Source organism: Hydra vulgaris, chromosome 15 (assembly GCF_038396675.1).
Source record: "Hydra vulgaris chromosome 15, alternate assembly HydraT2T_AEP".
Classification (NCBI taxonomy): domain Eukaryota; kingdom Metazoa; phylum Cnidaria; class Hydrozoa; order Anthoathecata; family Hydridae; genus Hydra; species Hydra vulgaris.
In genome coordinates this window covers 22,012,661-22,037,928 of record NC_088934.1, presented here as the reverse complement: position 1 = coordinate 22,037,928, position 25,268 = coordinate 22,012,661, and the positions used below count along the sequence as shown (strand labels likewise).

General features: G+C 26.5%; 3 protein-coding genes across 9 annotated transcripts in view; all 3 read left to right on the top strand.

Moving 5' to 3' along the window:
- The window catches only part of LOC136072024 (nucleolar protein 6-like), a 69,751-nt gene that overhangs the window by 1,868 nt on the left and 42,615 nt on the right, over nt 1–25,268 (top strand). The window contains exons 1-11 of one of the 7 annotated variants that reach the window (XM_065819928.1): nt 5,975–6,099; nt 6,289–6,363; nt 6,608–6,686; nt 6,842–6,964; nt 11,191–11,310; nt 11,407–11,589; nt 11,724–11,889; nt 15,564–15,704; nt 22,567–22,718; nt 22,835–22,955; nt 24,723–24,772. In XM_065819928.1, the coding sequence (XP_065676000.1) occupies nt 6,615–6,686; nt 6,842–6,964; nt 11,191–11,310; nt 11,407–11,589; nt 11,724–11,889; nt 15,564–15,704; nt 22,567–22,718; nt 22,835–22,955; nt 24,723–24,772 (1,128 nt within the window). In that variant the 5' untranslated portion in view covers nt 5,975–6,099; nt 6,289–6,363; nt 6,608–6,614. Of the gene's footprint in view, nt 1–5,974; nt 6,100–6,276; nt 6,456–6,607; nt 6,687–6,841; nt 6,965–11,190; nt 11,311–11,406; nt 11,590–11,723; nt 11,890–15,563; nt 15,705–22,566; nt 22,719–22,834; nt 22,956–24,722; nt 24,773–25,268 lie in introns of those variants that run through there. The other 6 variants (XM_065819932.1, XM_065819933.1, XM_065819927.1 and 3 more) reach the window with 6 other exon arrangements.
- On the top strand, nt 3,696–4,046 carry LOC136091819 (transcription elongation factor SPT4-like). Its single transcript, XM_065819531.1, has one exon. The coding sequence runs from the start codon at nt 3,696–3,698 to the stop codon at nt 4,044–4,046; it is 351 nt and encodes a 116-aa protein (XP_065675603.1).
- LOC136092189 (DNA replication complex GINS protein PSF3-like) lies at nt 5,018–5,872 on the top strand. The gene has a single exon (XM_065819936.1). The coding sequence runs from the start codon at nt 5,148–5,150 to the stop codon at nt 5,766–5,768; it is 621 nt and encodes a 206-aa protein (XP_065676008.1). The 5' UTR covers nt 5,018–5,147; the 3' UTR covers nt 5,769–5,872.

Genomic DNA, 25,268 nt, shown 5'->3' with positions numbered 1-25,268 from the left:
ATATATATATATATATATATATATATATATATATATATATATATATATATATATATATGTATATATGTATATATATATATATATATGTATATATGTATATATATATATATATATGTATATATATATATATATATATATATATATATATATATATATATATATATATATATACAACATGCCAAACCCTCAGTCTAAATTGACTGAGAGTTTGTCATTGGGCAGCAATCTTTTTTTTCATTATTCTTTGTTTTTTTCTTTTTTAAAAAAATGCTGTATAAATTAATGTAACAAAAATAGAGTAACAATTTGTTACATAAACACCCAATAGTGTATATATACTGGGCTTGAAATAGCCATTGGACATTGTCCGGCACATTGTACTGTAAAAAAAAAACATCTATCATTCATTTTGTCTGACCATCATTATGTATGCATTTATTTTGTATTCATTTTAGTTGCTCCAAAATTAATAATAAATTCAGTAGTGTATCTAATCTTCATTTTTTGAACTTTTTATTTTTTATACAAAGCAGAAAATGAAGTTGAACATAAAGCTACGTCAATAAAATACATCATTTTTTTGGGCTAATTCATTTTTAAAAAGATGCCTAAGCATTAAATTTTTTTGAATTTAGCAGCCCGGTTTTTATCATTTATATTATTAAAATGTTGTAATTAATTAATAATTAAAATTTACATTTCATTAATTGTTTTATTTATTGTCTGATGGTTTTTATAAATTTCAAACAAATATTTTCGCATTTAAAACCCCTTTTAAATTTATATTATAAAAACTTTAACCTAATATTTCTTTTAATGCTTATAGAAATTAGTCCTTTTTCTTACACTATTCTGTTTGAGTTACGTTATGTAATGTTTGTTTTCGCACTAAAGTTTTTTGCTATTAAAGTTAGGGTGATTCTAAAAACAACTTTATTTTAAATTGTCTGCTGTCACCCCCTAAATGTGTTCTATGTAATAAATAAATACTAAATTTAAAAAATTTTTGAATAAAAATTTTTAGGGGTTGCTCAAGACCCTTAAGCATCAGATGGGTCCCTAATATTTTTAATAAAAAGTTCTTCAAAAGCATATAATGTTGGGTCTCAAAAGAAGTGAAATGTTATAAAAACTTCATAAATAGTAAAAAAAATTTATGGAAACACAAATTAAAAAACTATGAAAATATGTACTTTTTTATTTTTAGTTAAAAAATGGTAGTTTTTAAACCATAAAATTTAAAATAGTAATCTATATATAAAATGATTATTATTTTTAGAATTTTTATAAAATTTCACTTCCTTTGAGACCCAACATGATATGCTTTTGAAGAACTTTTTTTTTCAAAATATTAGGGACCTGTCTGATGTTTAAGGGTCTTGAGCAACCCCTAAAAAAAATTTTTATTCAAAAATTTTTTAAATTTAGTATTAATTTATTACATAGAACACATTTAGGGGGTGGCAGCAGACAATTTCAAAAAAAGGTTGTTTTCAGAATCACCCTAATTTAAGTGTATATAAAAGTATTCATAGAAAAAGTTTGAAAAGATTCATATTTATATAAATGTAATTACATAAAATATTCTTTCATAATTTAAATAAAATGGATTTATTGTAAGCAACCATTAGAATTAATTTGTTACTTTATTTAATGAAGTCATTAGTAAACATAGTAATTTATTTACATTATTTTACATTTCATTATGTATTTCATTTCATTAGCCCGTAATAATTGGTGATTTCATTATGGTAATAATTGGTGATTTCATTTCATTATGTATTTCATTTCATTAGCCCGTAATAATTGGTGAAAATAATCTTATAACAATATTATTATATTAAATCAACTAAGAATCAATCAAATTAATAATATTTAGATTTATAACAGACTTTTTTTTTATTCTTAATATGTCAATATCTAAGTTCTTAGCATTAAAAAAAAATTGATTTTTTTGGTGCATTTTTTTGAAAAAATATCGGTCCTTATGGGGTTAATATATTTATAATAATTTACAAATCATTTTGCATAGTATAGTATTTTTTGAAAAATGTCAAATATTTTCCTTTTCAAAGTTTTTTGATCTTAGATTTTTTCTTTTTCTTTATGATTTACTTTATTTAGGTAAGTTATCTTTTAAATTTTCTTTTTATTTTCGCTGCATTTTGAAACGCCTTAATTTGTTAAAAAATACTGCCGTGGTCAAGTTGAAAAAATAAAATATTATAAATGTGGTCTGTAATGGCATTCGATCCAATTTCTTTAGGTTTTATTGGACATGTCCACCAAACTTGAGTATTTATCAGAAAAATTGTCTACCGTAATTTTTAATTGAGTAATTAAAAATTGATGGGTTTTTTTTGTTTTTTTTAGTATATTGTAAATTTTTTGTTTTTTTTTCAAAAAAACGTCTATGTGCGGCAATTTTTCCGATAAATTTCTCCAATACAGATAGGGACGGCTGCCCAATTTTTTTTCCTAGAATAGCCTTTATATATATATATATATATATATATATATATATATATATATATATATATATATATATATATATATATATATATATATATATATATATATATATATATATATATATATATATATATATATATATATATATATATATATATATATATATATATATATATATATATATATATATATGTATATATATATATATATATATATAGAACCCTTAGATGTTGTCTGAAAGTTTTTTCCATATTTTGTTGACAAAAAGTAAAAATTAAAATGCAAGACCGGAATTTTTTTTTTATTAATGATAGACTGCCTGCCCCAACCAAACCCTCAGTCGATGTAGCAGCACTCCCTTGCGGGTCAGGCTATTTGTCAGTCGATGTAGCAGAACTCCCTTGCAAGTCAGGCTATTTGTCAGTCGATCTAGCAGCACTCCCTTGCGAGTCAGGCTATTTGTCAGTCGATGTAGCAGCACTCCCTTGCGAGTCAGGCTATAAGATAGTCGATGTAGCAACACTCCGCGCATGATTTACAGTAAAAAAAAAAAAAATAAAAACATTTTATTAAAAAAAATAAAAATAAAAACATTTTATTAAAAAAAATAAAAATAAAAACATTGTTTATATTGTTAAAAACATTCAGAATGTTTTAAAAACATTCAGAATGTTTTTAAAAACATTCTGGTCAATTAAATTTGCGTTTTTGTGGTTTTTTTATATAACAATTAATTTGTAATTAAATTAATGGTTTTGACTTTCGTCCAACACGAAAATGTTGGAGGAAAGTCAAAAGTAATTAAAAGTGACGTATGTGTTGGTGTAAGAATCACTTTTTTCCTTCCGCTCTTCCCAAAGACAACAAACTATAGATCTATATATATATATATATATATATATATATATATATATTTGATATATATATATATATATATAATATATATATATATATATATCATATATATAAACATATATCATATATATATATATATATATATATATATATATATATATATATATATATATATATATATATATATATATATATATATATATATATATATCATTTAGTTAAGAGAGAATCATTTAAATTCAAAAGTTAAAACAAGTTTTAATTGTTAAAGTTTTAAGTAATTTTTTTATAAAAAGATATTTTATATTATTAAATATTTTTTGCAGCTAGATTACTTAAATTACATTTAATAGTTATAAAGTTGAAGTATGTCTCTGGAAAGTGTGCCTAAAGAACTGCGTCATTTACGCTCGTGTTTGCTATGCTCTATGGTAAAAACATTAGAGCAGTTTGAACGAGATGGTTGTGATAATTGTGAACGATATCTCCATTTAAAAGGAGACCATGAAAACACGCTATCTTGTACTAGTGCTAATTTTAATGGTATTATTTCCATGATGACACCTGAAGATAGTTGGGTGGCTAAATGGCAAAGAATAGATAAGCTTAGACCTGGTTGTTATGCAACTTCTGTTTATGGAAAGCTGCCTTCTGATATTATTAAAGATTTAAAATCAAGGGGAATCCCTTATAGGTCGCGAGATACATCAAGTATTTGAGATATTTTATATAATAAGTTTTGTGCTAACAAAAATGAATTCGGAAAAAATATATATTGTTTACATTAAAAGAAGTAAATAGAATAAATACTAAATATTTTTTTTCAAAAAACACTTGATTTAATATTAGATAAAGCATTTTTTAGCTCTGACATTTTCAATAAATAGAGAAGTTGGTATATTTATAATATACATTTCAATGAAATAACATATTTATGTTTTTAAATTATGGCTTATATGTTGTTACTAATGTTATATGTATTTTAAATTTTTTTTCTTTAACTGAATTAATCATAAAGCATTTAAAGATTATTTTAATTTATTTGGGAAAAGCAAACCCTCTCTCTCAGAAGTTTTAAGAAAAATTCTCTTTAAAAGAAAATATTAAATATAGGTCTAGGTAAAGATACTAATATGGGAATCCTGATCCTAAGATGGGATGGATCAGAGTTCTACTCTGATTATTCCCATCCCTGATTTTTATATAATTTTTACCTGTTAATATTTTGTAGCCATGATGAATCTTTTTATATTTGACTATTATTTATTAGTTCAAGTTTCAATTAACTTGAAAAAGTTCATGGCTCTATCATATTCCTTACCTATTGTACTTGCTACTACCTATTGATGCTTGTATTTTTTCTAAGAGTTTATTCTGCTTGTTCCTTTTTTTGTTTCCTTCTTAAATAGTATTATAGTTTTTTTCAGGTTAAAAGATACTACCATCATAAATGTGTGTTAGTAAATAGAAACAATTAAACGTCGTTGATTTTTTTTTAGTTAAAATTTGGTTTCATAATTATTTTATGTAAATAAAAATCAATGGTTTCAATATTATAAAGAGCTGGTTATTTTATAATAAACTACCATTAGTAATTTTTATTAAATATTATTGCTTAAAATATATTTTTAAGTTTTTAATAAAAAAGATTAAAAATATAAAAAGTTTTTTTAATTAACTGTATATTAAATTTTATGAATATTTAAGTTTAAGCAAATAATTTGCATTTTATTGGAGTAGATTTATTGCAAATTTTATGACTGAGGGTTGAATCTGCAACCATTAAGTTTTATGACTGAAGAGTTGAATCTGCAACCATTATGACAGAAGGATTGAATCCGCGACCTTTAAGTGTTTACTACTATGATTTGGATGATATCATTACAATGCAAGAAAAAGTTCCTGTTCAATTTGAGCTGCCTTGTTACAGACTTGGATTTTTAGATCCTAGCACATCTGAAGAGCATCTCCAACAAGGGACCAAGATGGAAGTACCTTGTTGGCTTGCATTTGAGCTTTGCACACGCAGGAGACTTATTGCATCAGTTGAATTGCCTAAGATCTTCACTGAGAGTTTCAGACAGATATATAAAGCTGATCCAAATGTTTTGGATTTGCATAAATTGGGGCCTTACTTTTACAATTTTGGCTTAAAAATGCTCCATTTCCAACATGCAGATTCCGGGATAGTAGCTAGAACTATTCTAGAAATTTTTGTGAAGCGATTTCGTCAAATTATGGACAACTGTCAAAATGCAGCTCATCATAATGTAATTAAAATGAAAGAAAAGCTCGACGAAATGGAAATTGTTTTGTTTGATAATGGGCAAAGAGCCTTAAAAGATTTTATTGAATGGCAAATTGGTAATGTTGGCAAACTGTTTAGTTCAGTTGTTATATCTTCGCAAAGAAAAAGAAAAAGATTTGATATGGAAGAGTAAAAGATTGTTTGTACTTTAAAAAAATGAAATTAACCTTGTTATAGTAATTTATAGAATACCATGTTATTTTATTATATTAAATAAAATAATTATATTATTTCAAATGAAGTTGCATTCTTCTCTATTAATTACTTTTTTTTTTATGTAATAGTTTCAATATTATTCAAAAAATATTCTCTTGAAAATTTTTTGTTTAATCTGGAATTTAAGTTTAATTTTAGATAGAAAAACATTTTGCTTAAACAAATTTTAGGACCTCCATCTATTCTAAGTAAAGTGCTTTCCAAGATAATATTCAGAAACACTATTTTTTCAAAAATCTAGAAAACAAGTAATTTTTTTAAGTTTGATTTTTATATCTTGCCATACTTTTAACATGTTTATATATTTTACCATAAATGGAAAAAATAAAAATGGTTGCATATTATGCATTTTTTTAAATTTTGTTTTATTTTTCTTATGGTAACCTGTCAAAGGAGTGTAAGACAAAATAACCCAGTCAAATTAGATGTTTTTGTAGGTAACTATCAGAGCCAAAGTTATATTAATTAGAGGTGTTGTAGCATCATCAATCAAAAAGCGTTGTTTAATACCAGTAAGTAATACAACTTGTTAGGGATTTTCAACAAGATTCTTTTTTGAGCATTGTTTGCATAGTGTTATCTTGGCAGGTTTGTTTTGTCCGTGGTAATTTTTCTAATTTTATATTTATCTTAAGTAGTTTTTTTTATTTGAGTTAATTTTTCAGTTTTGGGTTTCTTATTTTTTGTAAGGGAACGTACACAAATAGAAATTTTTTTGATTTTAAAATAGGTTTATGTTTATTTTAATTATAATAGATTTAAAATGAAAAGAAAAGTTGAAGCACAAAACACTAATTTAATAAAAGTTAAAAAGAAAAAGATAAACACAACAAAGGTTTTTTTTATTTTTATTTTTCCTGTAATAACTATGATATTTGAAAGTATCATAACAAAGTTAGTATTTGTAAGTTTTTCAAGCAAGTTAGGTATAAGTTAAGTATTCTTGAAAATTTTAAAAATAAGTTTTTTTCATATATCTTTTTAATCAAGGTGTTGTCAGCTGAAGAAAGGCAAAGAAAAAAAACGTCTCTTTATAGTGCTCCGACAAGTGAAGAGTTAAACCAGCTAAGAGAAAATGAGAACTTATACAAAAGTAATTTGTTTAGAATGCAGGTTAGTCATACATTTTACACACTTAAATGTTTATGAATAAAATAATTACTGTGTATTTCTGCATTTCGTTTCAGTTGTTTGATAGTTAAATTTGTGTTATCAGTTGTTTGGTAGTTAAATTATATATATACATATATATATATATATATATATATATATATATATATATATATATATATATATATATATATATATGTATGTATGTATGTATATATATATATATATATATATATATATATATATATATATATATATATATATATATGTATATATATATATATATATATACATACATATATATATATATATATATATTTTATGTATCAGTTGTTTGATAGTTAAATTATATATATATATATATATATATATATATATATATATATATATATATATATATATATATATTTTATGTATCAGTTGTTTGATAGTTAAATTATATATATATATATATATATATATATATATATATATATATATATATATATATATATATATATATATATATATATATATATATATATATATATATATATATATATATATATATATATATATATATATATACATTGCATTTTATAGTATTTTATAACAATTTTATTGCAATTCAACAATAAAAACAAAAATTGAAAATAAAAATGCAAAAATTGACTTAAATAAGTAAAAACCATGAAAGAATTGTCAGAAATGCATAAACAAAATTGACTGATATAACCACTTAATACTTGGTATGTCCGCCTTAATGTTTTATGACCGCTGAAATACAACGCAGCATTGACTGAATAAATTCGGTGCAAAAGCGACTGATTTGTTCACTGTGGTGCCATGTTTGAATCACTTTTTCTTTTAAGTCTCTTGTATTGGTTGAAGCTGTTCGCATGACCTCTCTTTTGAGTTCATTCCATAGTCCTTCAATGGGATTTAGGTTGGGACTGTTACCAGGCCATTGCAATATGGAAATTTTAATGTCTTTCAAAAGTTTCATTACGGATTTGGTAGTATGACTGGAGCCCTATCTTGCATAAATATTGCATTCCCATAAGGAAACCATGCATTCATTTGGGGAATTAAACAAGTCTTTAGAACGGTTTTGTATTGCTCTTGTCTCATCATTCCTTCCACAAAGTATAATCATCCAGTCCCTTTTACCGATATCATGCTCCAAAACATTATCTTTTGAGGATGTTTGACTGTTTCTTGAAAACATTCCGGAAGATTTGTCTCCTCTCTCTTCCTTTGAACAATGGTCTTCGTTCAACCATAACTTCTAGCATTGACTCATCAGAAAAACAAACCTATACAAATAAAAGGCTTCTGTAGCAAACAGATCACTTTTAGTGACGATATAATTTATTGATAATTGAAAATATATTGCAGCATAATAAACGTAAATAAATCAATTTCAAGTTGTTGCTAACAAACTAATAAGATGCAGTTAATTTAATTAACTTAAATAATTTATTTAGGTTGTTGTTTTAGTTATTCACAGTTGTATGTGTGTTTAAATTTGTAACTTTGTAATGCTAACCTTAGACCATTCCTTTATTGTCCAATGCGCGTGACCAAGAGCCCAACCATACCTCTTGTTCTTCATTGCTGTGGTTAACTTTTTTTATTGGCTTGTAAGCTTTATATCCATTATTAAAAAGGCGTCTTCTAACAGTGCTTGGGTTGACTGTAATTCCTGTCATGGCATTCCATTCTTGCGTTAACTCTACAGAAGACTTTTTCCGACCTTTTTGACACAACTGTAAAAGCATCCAGTCATTTCTCTTAGTAGTTTTGATAATACCTATGCAGTTCTTTCTGTTGGTTTCCACTACATTTTGGCCTCTATTTATTCTCATTTTTATTCTTCCAACAGTTTGAGGCAAAATTTTGAGTTTTTGAGCAATTTCATTAATCTGAAGTGTGGTATTTTCTAAAAGTAACTTTATCTCATTCTTTGTAGCAGCACTTATATCTAATTTTTTACCCATTTTAATATAAATATTATATTTTTGATATAGATTCTACGCTGTTCAATGAGCGGTGTTAAAAAAATTTAATTAAGGTAAGAATTCGAAAAAATACTCAAACAACAACGATCCGATAATAAAAGCACAGTTTACAATGAATTGTTAAAAAATTTGAAACAAATCATTAAAAATGTAAAAGCAATTGAGATTTTATGCAAAAGTATGTTACTACCATAGCAACATTAATTGTTAATCTTATATCAGCATAATTGCAGCTGATAATACATAACCTTGTTATACATTTTTGAGTTATTTGTTCACACTTTCATCCCAGAATTCTTAGCTTTTTAAATTATTTGTTCACATTTTCATCCCAGAATTCTTAGCTTTAATTTATTCTATATTTTTGTGACAATAAAGTACCTCATTGAAAAATTAACTCAACAAAAACAATGTAGAAATGTTATGCAAATATAAGAAGTTTTTTTTTTTTTATTAAATATCTAAATTCAATATTACATTTATTTTACAATAATTATAAACTGGTATTTTAATTCACTAAATATTTTTATAAATGAATTAAAATATGTTAAATTATTTTTTATTATACTTTCTTAAATTTGTAATCACTAGTAATGATTTTTATTTTAAAAGTTAGTGAGTAACAAGTAAAAAATATAACTTATTGCAAAAATAAAAACTCTATTTAAGTACTTTACCAGTGATTTTGTTGCGAAAGCAAAGATTGTTTTGGGTTTTCAAGTACCATTTTTTTTAAAAATACGTATTGTTGTGCCTTCACTTACCTTAAAAAAAAAAGTTTAATGTACATTTTGTGCAAGATTTTTGATGCAGCTTTGGAATACTTTTACAAGGAATTTAATATTTAGAATTGAATGAAGGAAAGCTGAAAAAAATTGTGATAAAAGTTTTTTTTTAAGAAAAATTAAAATTTTATTATTGAACAATATAAAGTAATATTTGTAAATAAATTAGAAATAGAAATTAGATTTCCTTGTTTTCATAATTATTTGACTTAATTTCATTTGTGTTATTATATCGCATGTAATTTTCAGACTTTTGTAACAAACTATTATTATAATCATCATTCAAACATTTATGTGGTTTTTATAAAATTAATTACTTCTTTTATCTTACTGCTTAAAAGACTAATTCAAATATTTAGACTAATTCAAATATTTAAAAATAAATAAAAAATAAAATAAAATTATAAGTCGTTATAATGACTGTTGAAAAGTCGTTTTAATTGCTTAACGTGTAGTAAATTGTATACTTGTAATGCTTTAAAATTAAGCCCAATATATATTTGTATGTGTATATATATGAAAAATCTAGAGTTTGATTTTTTATAGTAATAGTAGTAGTAGCAATATAAATGTGGTGAGAAGTTGAATTGCATAATGCATATATGTAATATATGCATTATGATAGCCTACACTTCTCTATTTTGTTTGTAATAATTTACAATTTAGTAAAAATCCAAAATATTGAAAAATTAAATTGAATTAAATAAGTATGTTCTGCTGTATGCTTTTGCTGCTGCTGTATTGACTTGATGCCAAAGTCACGTTCTACTGTTGTTTCACAATATTTGTTTTCATTTTTCTGTCATTGTATAGTCTGAGGGTTCTGTTGGCCAATGTGCATAAACTTGCACTTCTCTTTGTTCAACTCCGTAAGCCACATATTTGTCCATTCTACTAATATATCGATGTTTTTTTGCAAACTGATTGTTTTGGAAAAGGTTTTTATTGCTTTAAGTAGCTTGCTGTTGTCAGCGTAAAGTTTGCATATACATTGTAGTGCTCCTGGTTAGCCTTAACTTTAAAAAAATTTCAGTTTTTGTTAGTAATTAAATAAAGAATCAATGAATTGGAATTAAAATTAGTTAATAATTCAAAACTGCTCAAAAAATTTGTAAATTTAAAATATAATGAAAAAAATAAATATTATTAGTTCATGCTTTTAATTTACTTGTTTTATGTTGTATTTAATATAATTTATATTTAATAAATTATAGATATTTTGATATATATAAATATAAAGAAGCATATAGAAATATAAATATAAAGAAGGCACGATCAAATAAGTAGTTTACTTATTATTAATCACTTTTTTTTTTTTCTAATTTCTTTTACATTTGAGAATATAAGAAATAGGTGATATATTCTCTTATATTAGATATTATAAAGATATCTAATATAAGATAATATTAGAAATATAGTAGTAAATCTTTAAACCTTATATTAGATTCAATATCTTCTTGAAGAGGTCTGCTTAAAAGAAAAAAAAGTTAAAAAAATAAATGATGCTCTGCACTTGTTAAATACTTTTATAAAAGGTACATGTTCGCAAACTGAAGAACACGAGGTAATTTTTCTCATCTACTTTCTTTTTTAAATATTTCTGATTTGACTTGATTGAGTGTAACTGCAAGTTTTAAAATGTTTATAAATTTAATTTTAGATATCTGGCAGTTGTCTACCAAGAGGTGTGGAATTTCCCCTTCCTCATTATATATCAAAAGAAAAAATTAAAGGGAAATTTAGGTATATAGCTCCAAAAGAAATTACAGTGATTGGAAGTTATTTATTAAAAACCATGACAAAACCTAGAACATCTATTGATATTGCTGTTGAAATGCCTATGGTAATTTTATTAAATGTTTTAAATAGATTTTTATTTTATTTTAAGTATGTTTTATTATAATTATTTTTTCAGATTGCTTTCATTTTTTTCACAATTTTTTTGTTTGTTTATAATTTGTATGACTTTTATTTTAGGATTGTTTTCAGCCTCGTGATAGCTTAAACTTTCGTTATTATTTTAAACGAGCTGCATATTTATCATGGCTTGCATTTTACTTAAAAGATTGGGAATTGACTGATTCTCTTCATTTTTCTTGTACTTATAACCAATACAAACCTATTCTGTGTTTGACTTTAAAAGGTTGTTTGTTTTTTGTAGTATAAACTGTTATTCTGTTAGTATACATTGTTACATACAATACATGTTATTTTAATGTAGTATACATTGTTACATACTAAGTTATTTTGTTACATACAATACATGTTATTCTAGTGTAGCATGCATTGTTATTCTAACACAGGTTTTTTTATCTTATATATATTTCATATACTATATTTCATTCATAGGAATAAATCTTATCAGCGTTGCTATGTTAAAATTTGTTAAAGTTACTTAAATGTTTATATAAAAATACACATATTAATTGATTGATAGTTTGGGCAGGTATTATCTAGATATAAAGAACTAAAGACAAAAGGATATTGTTAGAGAGAAAATGTGTATCTCTGAAACAACTTATTCTATTGTTGGTAAATTTATCTCTGAAATAGAAAAAAAAAATGTTTGAATTTTATTTTGGCTTATTTAAGGTTCATTAATCTAAGCTAAGTTTTGTCTCAAAGAATGACAGACACTAGTAAAATGGTTGGGAAATGTTTTAAACTTGTTTGTAAAAAAGTTTGATGCTTTTTAATAGAATTTACAGTCAACTTAGTATTCATAGTTTTAAGTTTAATTATCAAAGTTTTTATTACTTATTCTCCTTTATATAAAAAGTTTTTTCTATAGAAATGTTTCATATTTTTCTGTGGGCTTTGATTGCTCAGTCTCGTTCCAGCACCACAGATTACCAACATCAAATATAACGAAAACATTATTCTATCTCTGTTGGACAGAATTTTTGGCTAGCGAGCAACAACTATCTTATTATTCGCCAAAAAATTTTCACGGTGTATACGTATGCACAGCATCAAAATACCTTTAATGTCTCAATAGTCTCAAACATTGTGGCAAAACTTTTTGAACTGTCTTTACTAAATGTCTTTGTTTGATTTCATCCTTTATGTTTTTTATATGATACTACTTTAATGTGTGCTTCCCTATTTATTTATTTTTTAATGTGTACCAAAGCAACAGAACTATGGTTACATACATAATTGTTGTTTCCACATAAAAATATGTTTGTTTAGCTAGCTCAGATATGTTTGGAACATATCTGAGCTAGCTTTTAGATCCAGGATATAATATAAATCCTATGTATAGATGTTTAATCCATCATAGGTAATATGAAGTACGGCTGGATTGGCTAGATATGGTTCAGGGATAAATTTTTTATGCTGGTTTTTAGTAATATAACTAAAACATATAGATATGGTTACATACATAATTGCTCTACAGGAGAGTGTGTTTGTTTCTGGAACATGTCTGAGCTAGCTTTTAGAACCAGAAGATAATATAAATCCTATGTATAAAGGTTAAATGCATCATAGGTAATTTGAAGTATTGCTGGGTTAGCTAGATATGGTTTGGGGACAGAATTTTTTACGCTGGTTTCTAGTAATACTTGACTCTATTGTACTAGAACATTCGATACTTATTTTGACAGCCATTGGTATGTGTGTGTATGTATGTATATGTATATATGCATATGTATGTATATGCATGTATGCGTATGTATGTATATGTATGTATGTGTATGTATGCGTATGTATGTATATGTATGTATGTGTATATATGTATATATATGTAAAAATGTTAGTTTTTTAGGTTGTCATTTTTTATATAAGTAAAAATTTTTTTGCCACCCAATGTAGTTTTTGATGTTTGACGTTGTAGTGGTTTCGTTTACTGTTTCATCGTTGTTGCTATATTTTATTTAAAAACTGTTTTTTTGATTGATTAGCAACATTTAATTTAGGTATGTCAGGGCGCGACAAATCGACAAATGTGCAAACGTTTGTTTAAATAAGACAGAAAAATAAAAGTCACATTTCTTTACTACTAGCAAACGTTGGCATTCGCTTAAAATTTTTTTAAAAATTTTGGAAGTGGTGGTGCACAACCATCTATTTCTAAAAAAAAAGTCCTCTATATCTAGAATTTCTCTAAAAAAAGAAAAAGGGTTTTTAGAAAAAAAGTGGGAATTTTTTTTCTAAAGGCCCTTTTTCATGCCTCTTGAGTTAGATGTTCGTTGATAAATAAAGAAACGAACACTAACGTTTACAAAAAAAAATTATTTGTTTCGCCCTGTGTGTGTATGTATATGTATATACATATATATTTTTTATTTTAAATTTATTATATTATTTGGTATTGAATTCACATCTCTCATTATCTGTATTGTTTCTTCAAAAAATATTAGTGCTTTACAAATTTGGGTGAAAGTAGGGTTTTTGCTGTTTGTAGTGAAGTCCTTATTTACTGCAGTATGGAGTAGACATAAATCGCAGGGTGAAGCATAAATGGCGATGATGTTTATCTGACAGGATAAGCTAGGTATTGGTGCTGAGCCTCTTTGAAACTCCAGTAATAATAAGCCCGAATATGAGGAAAAGTTTATTACCACCACTACATAAGTTATGATTACACAAAAGCAATGTTTTTTCTTTATCTTATACCTCCTGTCATCTTATATTTATTTATTTTAATTAATGATATCTCTATGCATATGTATATTTTTTTTCAAGTAAGTTAAACATTTGTATTTAATGAAAATTTATGTTTACTTACTAATTTATGTGTCCTGATATGTTTTAGGTATACTTTAACAATAAAATTACTGTTGACTATGATTGTGAATAAGCTTTTTCTTCCTAAAATAAATCTGTGTTTATTCTGAACATCTATTCGTTTTTTCTTTGTTTTTATTACTTATCCTCCTTTATATAAATAGTTTTTTCCATAGAAATGTTTCATATTTCTCTGTGGGCTTTCATTGCTCAGTCTAGTTCAAGCACCGCAGATTACCTACATCAAATATAACAAAAAAATTATCAAAGTTTTATATCAGAGTCTTAATATTCATAAACATTTTTTGAGGAAAAAAGTTTTTTTTTTTTTTAATAATTTTATGTAGGTGTCCCAAGAAGTCCTTATGGACTTATTGCAGAGCACTGCTGATGAGCATTTAATTGGAAGTTCATGCCTCCTTCCTAACCGATGTTGCAAAACTTGCCCAGAGGTGGGTTTTGAACCACAGATCCTTTGTTTCTGACGCAAGTGCCCTACCACTGCGCCATGGCTGCTCTGTTTGAAAAAATCTTTATTTTAATATTACAAAGCTAACATCAAAATGGTTACAGAAAAATAAGAGTCAGTGTTGAAGTTTATATATTGTTGAAAATCATCTCAGAGTTTATTGAGTGAGACATTGTTTGATATATTAAATGATATTTGACAGTATAATTTAAAATTAGAAACCTTGAAATAAATATTTTTACAAGTATTGATTGTATAGCTGAATCTTTAATTAAAAAAAGCCATAGAAAATAAAAAAATGTATATACTAATAAGACTTACTGCTTATATTTTCCATGAAATTGTTTATTATTATTAGAAATTCTGTAAAATGTTTTGTACATCAAAGTTAGATTATTATTAACCAAAATAATATTAATAATTTTATTATTTTAATAACTATTATTAATAACTTAAATAAATAAATAACTTTAATAAATATCATTACCCAAAATTATTTTTAAACATGCAGTTCAATTTGGGTAGTAGGACATGCTGTTTCTTAAATTTTTTGTCAAAGAAATTCAATAATGTAATCATATGCATTTTGTTATTCAATTGAATCTTTTATTTTTTAGGAAAAAGTTTAAAAAGTTATTTTATCAATATTCATTTGGCTATTCCTAATGGAGTATTTAAATTATCACGATTTACACCTTTAACAAGTAACATTAGAACAAGTTGGTTTTGCTTAGATACTTCAAAAACTGCAGATTCTGGTATATACAAAATTTATGTTACTTCTTTGTACTTAAGTTTTTATCTTTTTTTCTTTTTTCTTGTAGTGGTCTTTTGTATAATTGTGGTTAAACTTCACTACATCCTTGACAGCCTCATTTTTATAATATTTTTTTCTAATACCTAACAAACTTATGTATCATAAACTAATAATCTTTGTTTTGTTTCATAAAATTTGATTTAAATGATAAAACTGATAGATTGATTTTAAAATAAGCTTTTACCTACATTATTAAAACATTTGTATTTTTATTAACCATTTGGTCTACATATTAAAATAATAGGTTTGTTAACAGTTTGAGACCCTGACTAAGTTTAAAATATATAGGGTTTGTGAAGTATAAATGTAATGGAGTGAGTTTAGACCACACTAAAACCTAAAACATGAATCTACACTAGTGGCCATAGGAATGGACACCCCTTCAAAATATATGAAAACTTCACTTTGGTGTGTTTTTTAAAAGAAAATAACCATATTTATGCAGTTTTATATATTGATTATTATTTTTTGATGTGTTTAGATTTAAAAAAACTAAAATTTTGATTAAAATTCACAATTTTAATATAAACATATAACAATTTAATGACAAAGTGGCAAATTATGGTAAATTTACGTTTTACAGCTTACAAAACATGTTATTAAAAAAGTGGCTTATAAAAAAAAATATATATATATATTTTGTTGGATATCCATTATTTTTTATTACTGCAGCAATCCTACGAGGCATTGAGTCCACTAAATTGCCCAAATCTTCAGTGCTGATCACGTGAAACCAGGACTTGATTATGGCCTCTATTAATTGTCACTTGTTCGCAGGTTTTTCTTTCCTAACAAGTTTTTTCAGTCGAGACCACAGGTTTTCTATCGGATTCAGGTCTAGACTGTTTCCAGACCATTTCAAAATGTTTATTATTTTGGCTTTAATCCAATTTTTGACAGTTTTTGCGGTGTGGCATGTAGCACTGTCCTGCTGGAAACACAGGTTTCTGTTTTGCCCTCAAACAAATCATCAATCGATGGGAGTAATTTGGCTTCTAAAATGTTTTCTTGGTATTTTTTGGCGTTTAAAATACCATCCACAATGTGGATACAACCCACAGCATCTCTAGTCATGCATCTCGACACCATTACACTTATGGGATGCTTCATTGTAACCAATGTGCACTCAGGTAAAAGATCTTCACCTGGCCTTTTTCTCACAATTTTTTCATAATTGATTCCATCACTTCCAAAAATGGAAATCTTGCTTTCATCACACCAAATAACTCTTGCCCAGTCTTCCTTTGTCCACTCCTTGTGTTCTTTTGCCCAAATCAAGCAATTCTTTCGTTATTTTTTGTTTAAATATGTATTTTTTGTGGGTCTTCTTGATTTTAAACCATTTTCAAAAAGCCTTTGGCGAATTGTTATTGAACTAACCGAAACTCCGGCGGCCTCTAAATCATTTTTAATTTCAGCTGAAGTTGCTCTTTGGTTCTTAAGTGCAAGCCTCATTATCATCCTGTCATCGTTGGCAGTTGTCTTCTTAATTTTTCCATTTTTTGGCATATTTTATAAGGTATTGGTTGCCTTAAACCTTTCACACACCTTCCTCACTCCAGATTTTGTTGCTCCATTTCCCAACTTTTTGGCGATTTCCATGTACGAATAACCTTCTCCACGTAATGTAACAGCTTTGCATCGCTTTGTAGGTGACCAATATTCTTTCGCCATTGTAAATAAAAGTACAATTTTAAAAAACACACTAAATCTTCAAGAGCACTGTCAACTTTTCACCAGCAATTGTTGAAACTCAACTAAATGACTACAAAACAATCATCTTGTATTTATAGCTTAAAAGATTTATGGATAAAAATGTTAATTAATAACATAATTAACTATTAGTCATCGCAATAAATAGACTAATTTTCACAAAAGCACAAAAATAATGAGACATTCACCTTTTAATAGAGAAACTCATTAGCAGAGCAATGACTCATTTTTGACACCAATTAACAATAATAATCCATAGTTATGTTTAAAATTTATATAAACGATTAAAATTTGCAATTTCCTATAAGCCAAATAATAGATGACGTGGTTTAAATATAAAAATAAATAATTAAATCCACCAAATGCATGATATGTCAACTTTTCTAAGAAAAATGGTAAAAATTACAGGGGTGTCCATTCCTATCGCCACTAGTGTATTTGTTGGTAATAAAGTTCTTTATTTTTGATAAGTGTATATATGAAATATATATATATACACACATACATACAGCCCTCGGAATTAGGAAAAATGAGGTCGGCAGAAAAAATATGAAACAAAGGTTTGACCATTAAACAACGAAACAAGGTCGGCAATTTTTTTCTGACCTAAAACACATCTAAACCAGTAGTTAGGTCAGCATTGTTAAATGTCGACTGTAATTCAGAGGGCTGTATATATATATATATAAAATACATATATTTGATCCAATCAAAGTTCTGAGTGCTCTTCTGTTTTAATAGATACATCTTTATTGAAATTTTTCTAGGTCTACCAACCTTTTTTAGTATAGAAGCCTCTGCCATTCCTTTAAATAAGACTGAGCCCTATAATCCAAATATGGTTAGTAACATAAGAAAGATTAAAAACTTGATAAATTAAACTCTAGCAGATAGTATTAACATCTTTACACATACTTAACTTTCTTAGAAAAATTCAGAGAAAGACTTCCTTAAATGGAAAGAACTACTCATAAAAAGAAACATTCTAAACAAAGAAATACCGCAAGAGAACAACAAATTTACTGGTACTCACTACTTTGGTATCAGAGGTACTGAGGTTAAGAAAATTAAAATTGTCCAATAGCAATTCATCCCCACCCGGTTTCTGTACACGTGAATAAATCCTACAATTAAAACTAACACAATAAAAAACAATTTAACAAGGCATTTATCATGTTGCTCCACAGAAGAGTTACTGGGTGATACGTTATTTTCAACAATATCATATGGACAGAATTTGCAGAGGAGGCGGTGTTGCCATCTACATCAAAGATAGTATCATAGCTGAGAAACTAATGTTACCCAACTTAACTTGCCCAAAATTGAACAAATATGGCGTGTGATAAAAATTGGGAAAGATATCATTCTCATTAGTTGTATTTATCGTCCTCACGACTTCAACGATGACTACTTTGTTTGTGTTTTAGCTACCATATTAGCAGCAAAAACTGTTCTTCAAAAACTAGGCTGCTTGTCAATGCTTTTTTATGGAGATTTCAATCTTAAAGAAATGTTTTACAAATCCATTGAAGAAGGAAGTGCTGTAGCAGCTATTGTGTATGTAGCCCACAAACACCCAACTGATCTAAAATTTCAAGAATGTCTCAATGAGTGCCATATTACGCAGCTGGTTACATTTCCAACATATTGCCAGCATAGGGAGTCCCGTTTAGTAGCATGCTTGACCTAATAATCTCAGACAAACCAGACTGCTCCATAGATATCACTAGAGCAGATCATCTAGGCGATATGCCAGGAGGTCAAGTACATTGCATGATGCATGGATTCTTTGCTTTGATGGGGCACAACACAACAACTACTCCGATAAAAAAATTATTTATCTGGAGCAAAGCTGAATACAATTCTTTATTAGCCTACATAACATCTATAGATTGGATAAAAGCATTCAATGGAAGCTCTGTGCATGAAAATTACCAGATTCTAGTTAAAAACTACAACGAAGCTGTCATTAAATTCATTCCAACAACAACTTCACCGTTCTATAAAAATCAACCGTTGTGGATTACGCCAGAAGTACTTGAAACTATCCGAAAAAAAGAGAAACTCTAGAGTAAATATATTGCAGCTGGTTGCAAAAAACATGAGGCACTTCAAACAAAACATAAACTTGCTTGCAAGTTAGTAAAGAAGAACATAAATAAGGCGATAACAGACCACGAGGAGAAGCTCATCAAAGATTCAAAATCTTTTTAAAAAATGTGCATGCTTATGTCAGAAGTAAACAAGAAGTCAAAGGTTCTCTTCGTTCAATCGAAGAAGATAATGGCACTATTACAACAGGTATAAACATAATTTGCTCCACCCTCAATAATTATTTTCAGTCTGTCTTAAAAACTGAACCTGATGGCAGTATGCCAACATTTCACGATCGTACTCAAGCAACATGTAAAGTTAATGAAAATTGGTTCACAATTTTCATTAACTTTACATTCAAAATCATCTAAGTAATCTTGAAGAAACTAAATCAATTGGTGTAGATGGAATCCATCCACGTGTTTTACGTAACTGCACAGCAGTATTTGCAATACCACTCAACTCTATCTTTAGACAATCTTTATTTTCTGGCTCAGCCGTTTGGATAAAATAAAGCATCTGCAGGTACTCAAACTTACCACCCTCAAAGAATGTCGTTTACTTGGAGATATAATCCAACAATTCAAGATTTTCAACAACATTGACAAAGTTCATTTTTTGGTCCCACAGCACCAACTAATTGGACATACAACCTGCGTGGTCATGACAAACAGCTCAACCGTCAATTCGTAAGAGGATGTGAGGAGAGATCAAACTTTTTTACAAACAGAGTTGTGGTCCATCGGAACTCTCTCACACAGCACACTGTAAATGCTCCAACTTTGAATACATTTAAAGATCTTATTTCGATGTGATAAACTGTTAAATCAGCATAGAAACTCCTGGAAAATTCTCTTCATCAAATTAATAATTTAACACTTAAATATATATATTTATTATTGTTATGGCATTATTTGCAGTTAACATGTATTAATTTGGTTACTGAATATATCTAACTCAACTCAAATGCAATTTACTTTGTGTTTCTAAATAAGTTCTTTGTGAGATAAGTACAAATACTCAAAAACTAATGTGTAAAAATGTTGCAGACAATTGCAGAATCTGTTACTAGAACTTCCAACGTTTTGTGGGGGATGTAGCATTTTTAGATCAAATGTCATCACTGGTAACAAAACCCCATAAAAAATTAAAAAGGACCACCCTAAGACTACAACCAGTAAAATAGTTAAAAAATCACCATAAGATTCTTAGACTAGTAAAAATAGTAAAAATGAACACTTCTTAAATATTTTTGTATCAGAATAAAAATGTTTGCCCTACCATTTTTTTAACAGCTCACTATATTCTGCTTGTAAAGTCTTAAGTCTCATCTATGCTCTTCAAAATTGCCTAATTTTAATACACTTAAACATGTACAAAAATTCTAAAGAATTTTTTTTTCCTGCCTTGACTTTTGGGCTATGTAGTTTGCACTTTGCAAGTGGATATCTGCCAAATCTTATATTGTACTTGAGTATATTTAAGACAGATTCATTAAGAAGGATTGTGGTATCCTACGGTACCACCAGGATCTTTATTTTTCCTTGAAGGCTTTTTATCATTTCTTCTTTGACCATAGCTAAATCCTTTTTAAAATATGCTAATTAAAGTCAACTCTGCCAAGTGTTTGTTTAATATATTTAATGTTACCTTAAAGTATGACTTTATTAGAGCAATATCTTTCTAAACTTGATGTGTACAAACTTTTATGATGTTTTAATACAATATTTTTAAGGCGTTGATTCAACTTTAAGATATCTTAAATGTACTACTTCACTCTTTTTGTTTAAATGTGAATGTAAAAAAGTAGGTATGAAAAGTTTTTGAAAATTTTTTAGCCATTAAATGGTTTTATCTATGATTAGAAGTGTTTTGAACCAAATCAAATCAATGCTCTAAAAGCGTTTTGAACCAAATTAAAAAGAATGCTCTAAAAGTGTTTTGGACCAAATCAAAACAATGCTCTAAAAATATTGAGTAATCTTTTCTATTATACAAAAGATTCAACTTGATATATTTTCAAATATTTTTTTAATGTATTGAATATTATTTTAACATTTAATTTTACAAAAATATGAATGTAAAATGTAAATGTAATTATAATAAAATTGAAGACTTTTCTGGCTCTAAATTTTAGTTTATGTTTGTCTTTTGTGTATTTAAGTGCAGTTGTTGTACATTTATATTGGTTTTATGGTTTTTCTTATTGTAATTTAGTAGGAAAAGTTTTAATTTTGTTCTTTGTAAACAGATTTAGCATAAGATATGTTTTATTAACAATAGTTAATGTTCAGGAATTCTGTTTCCCGATGATAATTTGTACAATTTTTTTTTTTTTTTTCCAGCTGTTCTTACTGTTTTAAACCATTTTTACTGTTTTAAATCATTATGTTTTCAACCATTATTACTCTTTTCAACTAATTTTACAGCTTTTAGTTTTATGTTTTCAATCATTATTACTGTTTTTAACCATTTTACAGTTTTTAGTTTTATGTTTTCAGCCATTATTATTGTTTTCAGCCAATATTACTGTTTTTAGTTAATAATTTTTCAACCATTATTACTGTTTTCAGTCATAACTATTTGCAGCCATTTTTACTGTTTTCAATCAAAGTTGTTTTATGTCTGTCATTACTGCCATCTACTTACAATGTCTATTGCAATATATACAATTGCAATTGCAACATTCTATCTCTTGCAAAATTATATTTCAGACTTGGAAAGGAATGGCGATCAAACATTATAAAAAAATAATTAACTTTTTTATTTCCATAATAAGTAAAAAAATGTTTTAAAAACGTAACGGAGAAAATATAAGTCTGAGTGAAGTCTATTGGCTAAAAGAGTAAGCCCAAGCAGCTTAAAAGACAATTAAATAAGTCAAGAAGAAATAAAAATTAAAGAAAAATACACAATAAGCTGAAAAATGATTAAACAATCTAAAAAAGCATCTAACATGAAAGTTCTCAATTTTTTTATTTATTATTTTATATTAGCAATACCAACACCTCATTATAATAGTGGCATTCTTTCTGATATGCTTTTTGAGGATCACTTGAAAGTTTTGTATGCTGCTATTAAAGAATGTCCAGCAATCCGAGAGGCTGTATGTCTATTTAAAGTGTGGTTGAAGCAAAGAACTTTTAAGGTTTGGATTTTATATTCTCTGCATTCAGTGTTTGAAAACATTTTAATGCTTTTTTACAGTAAATTATAATTTCGTATATTTTTATTATATCATACAAAATTCAAGATTATATTTAGGGTGCTTGCACATTTAATGGATTTGTTGGCTCCATGTTTATGGTATTTTTACTGAAAAAAAAACAGATTTCTTTTAATCTTAGTTCATATCAAATATTCAAGATTGCAATGCATTCATTAGGTAAATCCTAGTTCATATTAAGTATTCAAGATTGTTATGAGTTAATATGTTTATAGAATGTTTTATGCACTCAGTAGATAAGTTAAGTAAATGCATTGAATTATTAGGTAAAAGCCACAGGTAAGTGTGTTGAAAGGTAAGTGTGTCAAGTAAATTGGATAATAGGATAATGGTGGGTCAGTATTCTCTTGGTAAAAGATTTAGGTAAAGCTAATGTTACTATCAGGGATGCGAAGTTTTTAAAAGGACTTTGGATTTGAAAACAAAAGACTCTGGATTTATTTATTTAATTACTGTGTACATGTACAATAATAATGAACAGAGCCTATGTTATCTCTAACAGCTGATTTATGTTAAAAAACAAGTCCAATTTTTTAAGTGTTTTAAAATCTACAATGTTTTCATCTAAGTTATTCCAACTGTTAATAACAGTTTGTTAAGAAATAGTATCTCTTATTTTTTTTTATTATTTGTTTATGAAACCTCATATTATGACCTCTTGTATTTGAAACTGTTAAATCAGGTGGGTCATCCAATTTTATAAAATAGTAAAAATTAATAAATAATTTTTACTATTTTTTAAAACAGGATTAAGTTGGTTGCCTCTTTTTTCAAGAGTCGTTAAGTTAAGGTCTTGTTTCATAGTTTTTCCCTTAAAGACATTTTGTTTGTGTTGCTTTATGTTGTATTGTTTTCTGTCTTGTTCTAAGTAAGTATACCATACTGAATTCTAGTCTAGATAAGGTCTGACAAGAGAGATGTACTATAGTTTAAATGCATTTATGTTTAAGTTTTTAAATGAGTGTTTTATTATTTCTAACAATTTATTAGCTTTACCAGACACATACTTTATTTGATTAGATCATTTTAAGTTGTTTGAAATTATAGTTCGTAATTCTTTTCAATTGTGATTTCTGGTAGTTCAACTCTATTTAACACCAAAGCATACATTGTGTATATATACTTAGTATTTTTGTTATCTATATGCATGCATTTACATTTGCTAAAATTAAATTTTAATAACGATAGTTTTGACCATGCCATTAATTTGTTTAGAGTCTTTTCTATATCAGAAGATGATCTAACTATGTTAATTAGTTTTAAATCATCAGCATACAGCAACATTTTACACTTAGTTGATAACTCATTTGGTAAGTCGTTTATATAAACAGTAAACATAAACAGACCCAAGACAGCCTTGCGCCTCTACACTTGTAACTGGAGACCAATTTGAAAATTCGTTATTGCAGACAACATGTTGCACTCTGTTACAAACAAAATTTATGCAGCATCTAAGTGCTTCATCATTAAATCCATAACTTTTTAGTTAAAGACACAATCTGTTGTGGGGCATGGAATCAAAAGTTTTTTTTTTATATCTAAAAAACTAATATCTACTGGTAAATTATCTTCCATTGCCTGAGTAATTAAATCCATAGTTTCTCTAAGGTTTGTACAACAGTTTTTTTTTCTAGAAAATCCATGCTGTTCCTTAGTTGAATGATTTAAAAAGAAAAGTACTCTTTATTTTACTCCAGGTTAAAAAATAATAGGTTCAGAGTCATTAAATTTAATGAATTTTTTTTATTGCAGATCATAAGTCACTAAACATTTTTAGAGCTCCTAGACACTAGAGTCCAGGAAAAAATAGTGCTTTAAAGCCGGGGTCCTTTTTAGGACTCTGCATCCCTGGTTACTTTTCAATAACCTATAACGTTCAAATTGTAAAACCTAGAAAATAATAAATGTGCAGTTTTCTATTTTTAGCAACATCAGACTGGTCGAATAATGGGATTACGTTATGTGATGATGCAAAGGTAAATATTTATATAATGTTACTTGTTTTAGATTATAAATTTAGTTATGCGATTTGTAAATGTCAATTTATTAGGAAAATTTAGTGATACATTATTTAATTAATAATGAATTATTTAGAATATTCATAGCAGGATAATTATTATTTCTTGTTTCTTTGTCACCTGAAATTAAAACTTATACAAAATTTTAAGTTTTGTTTAAAAAAAAGTAATAATAAATTCTTAATAAAAAAGTAATAAGATACTTATAAAATATTAATAATATGAATATAAGAAATTAATCTATGAAAATATAGAAAAAAATATAAGACTAATAATAAAAGATTCAACAGTCAAAAAAAAGTTTTTTGTTAGTCTTATTTTTTTTTACTATTTTCATATATTAATTATTTACATTACATTATATATATTACATATTATTTATATTTTCTAAGTTTCTTATTATATCTTTATTAAGAATTTATTACTTTTTACTTTTTTCTAAAAAAGTTTCTTT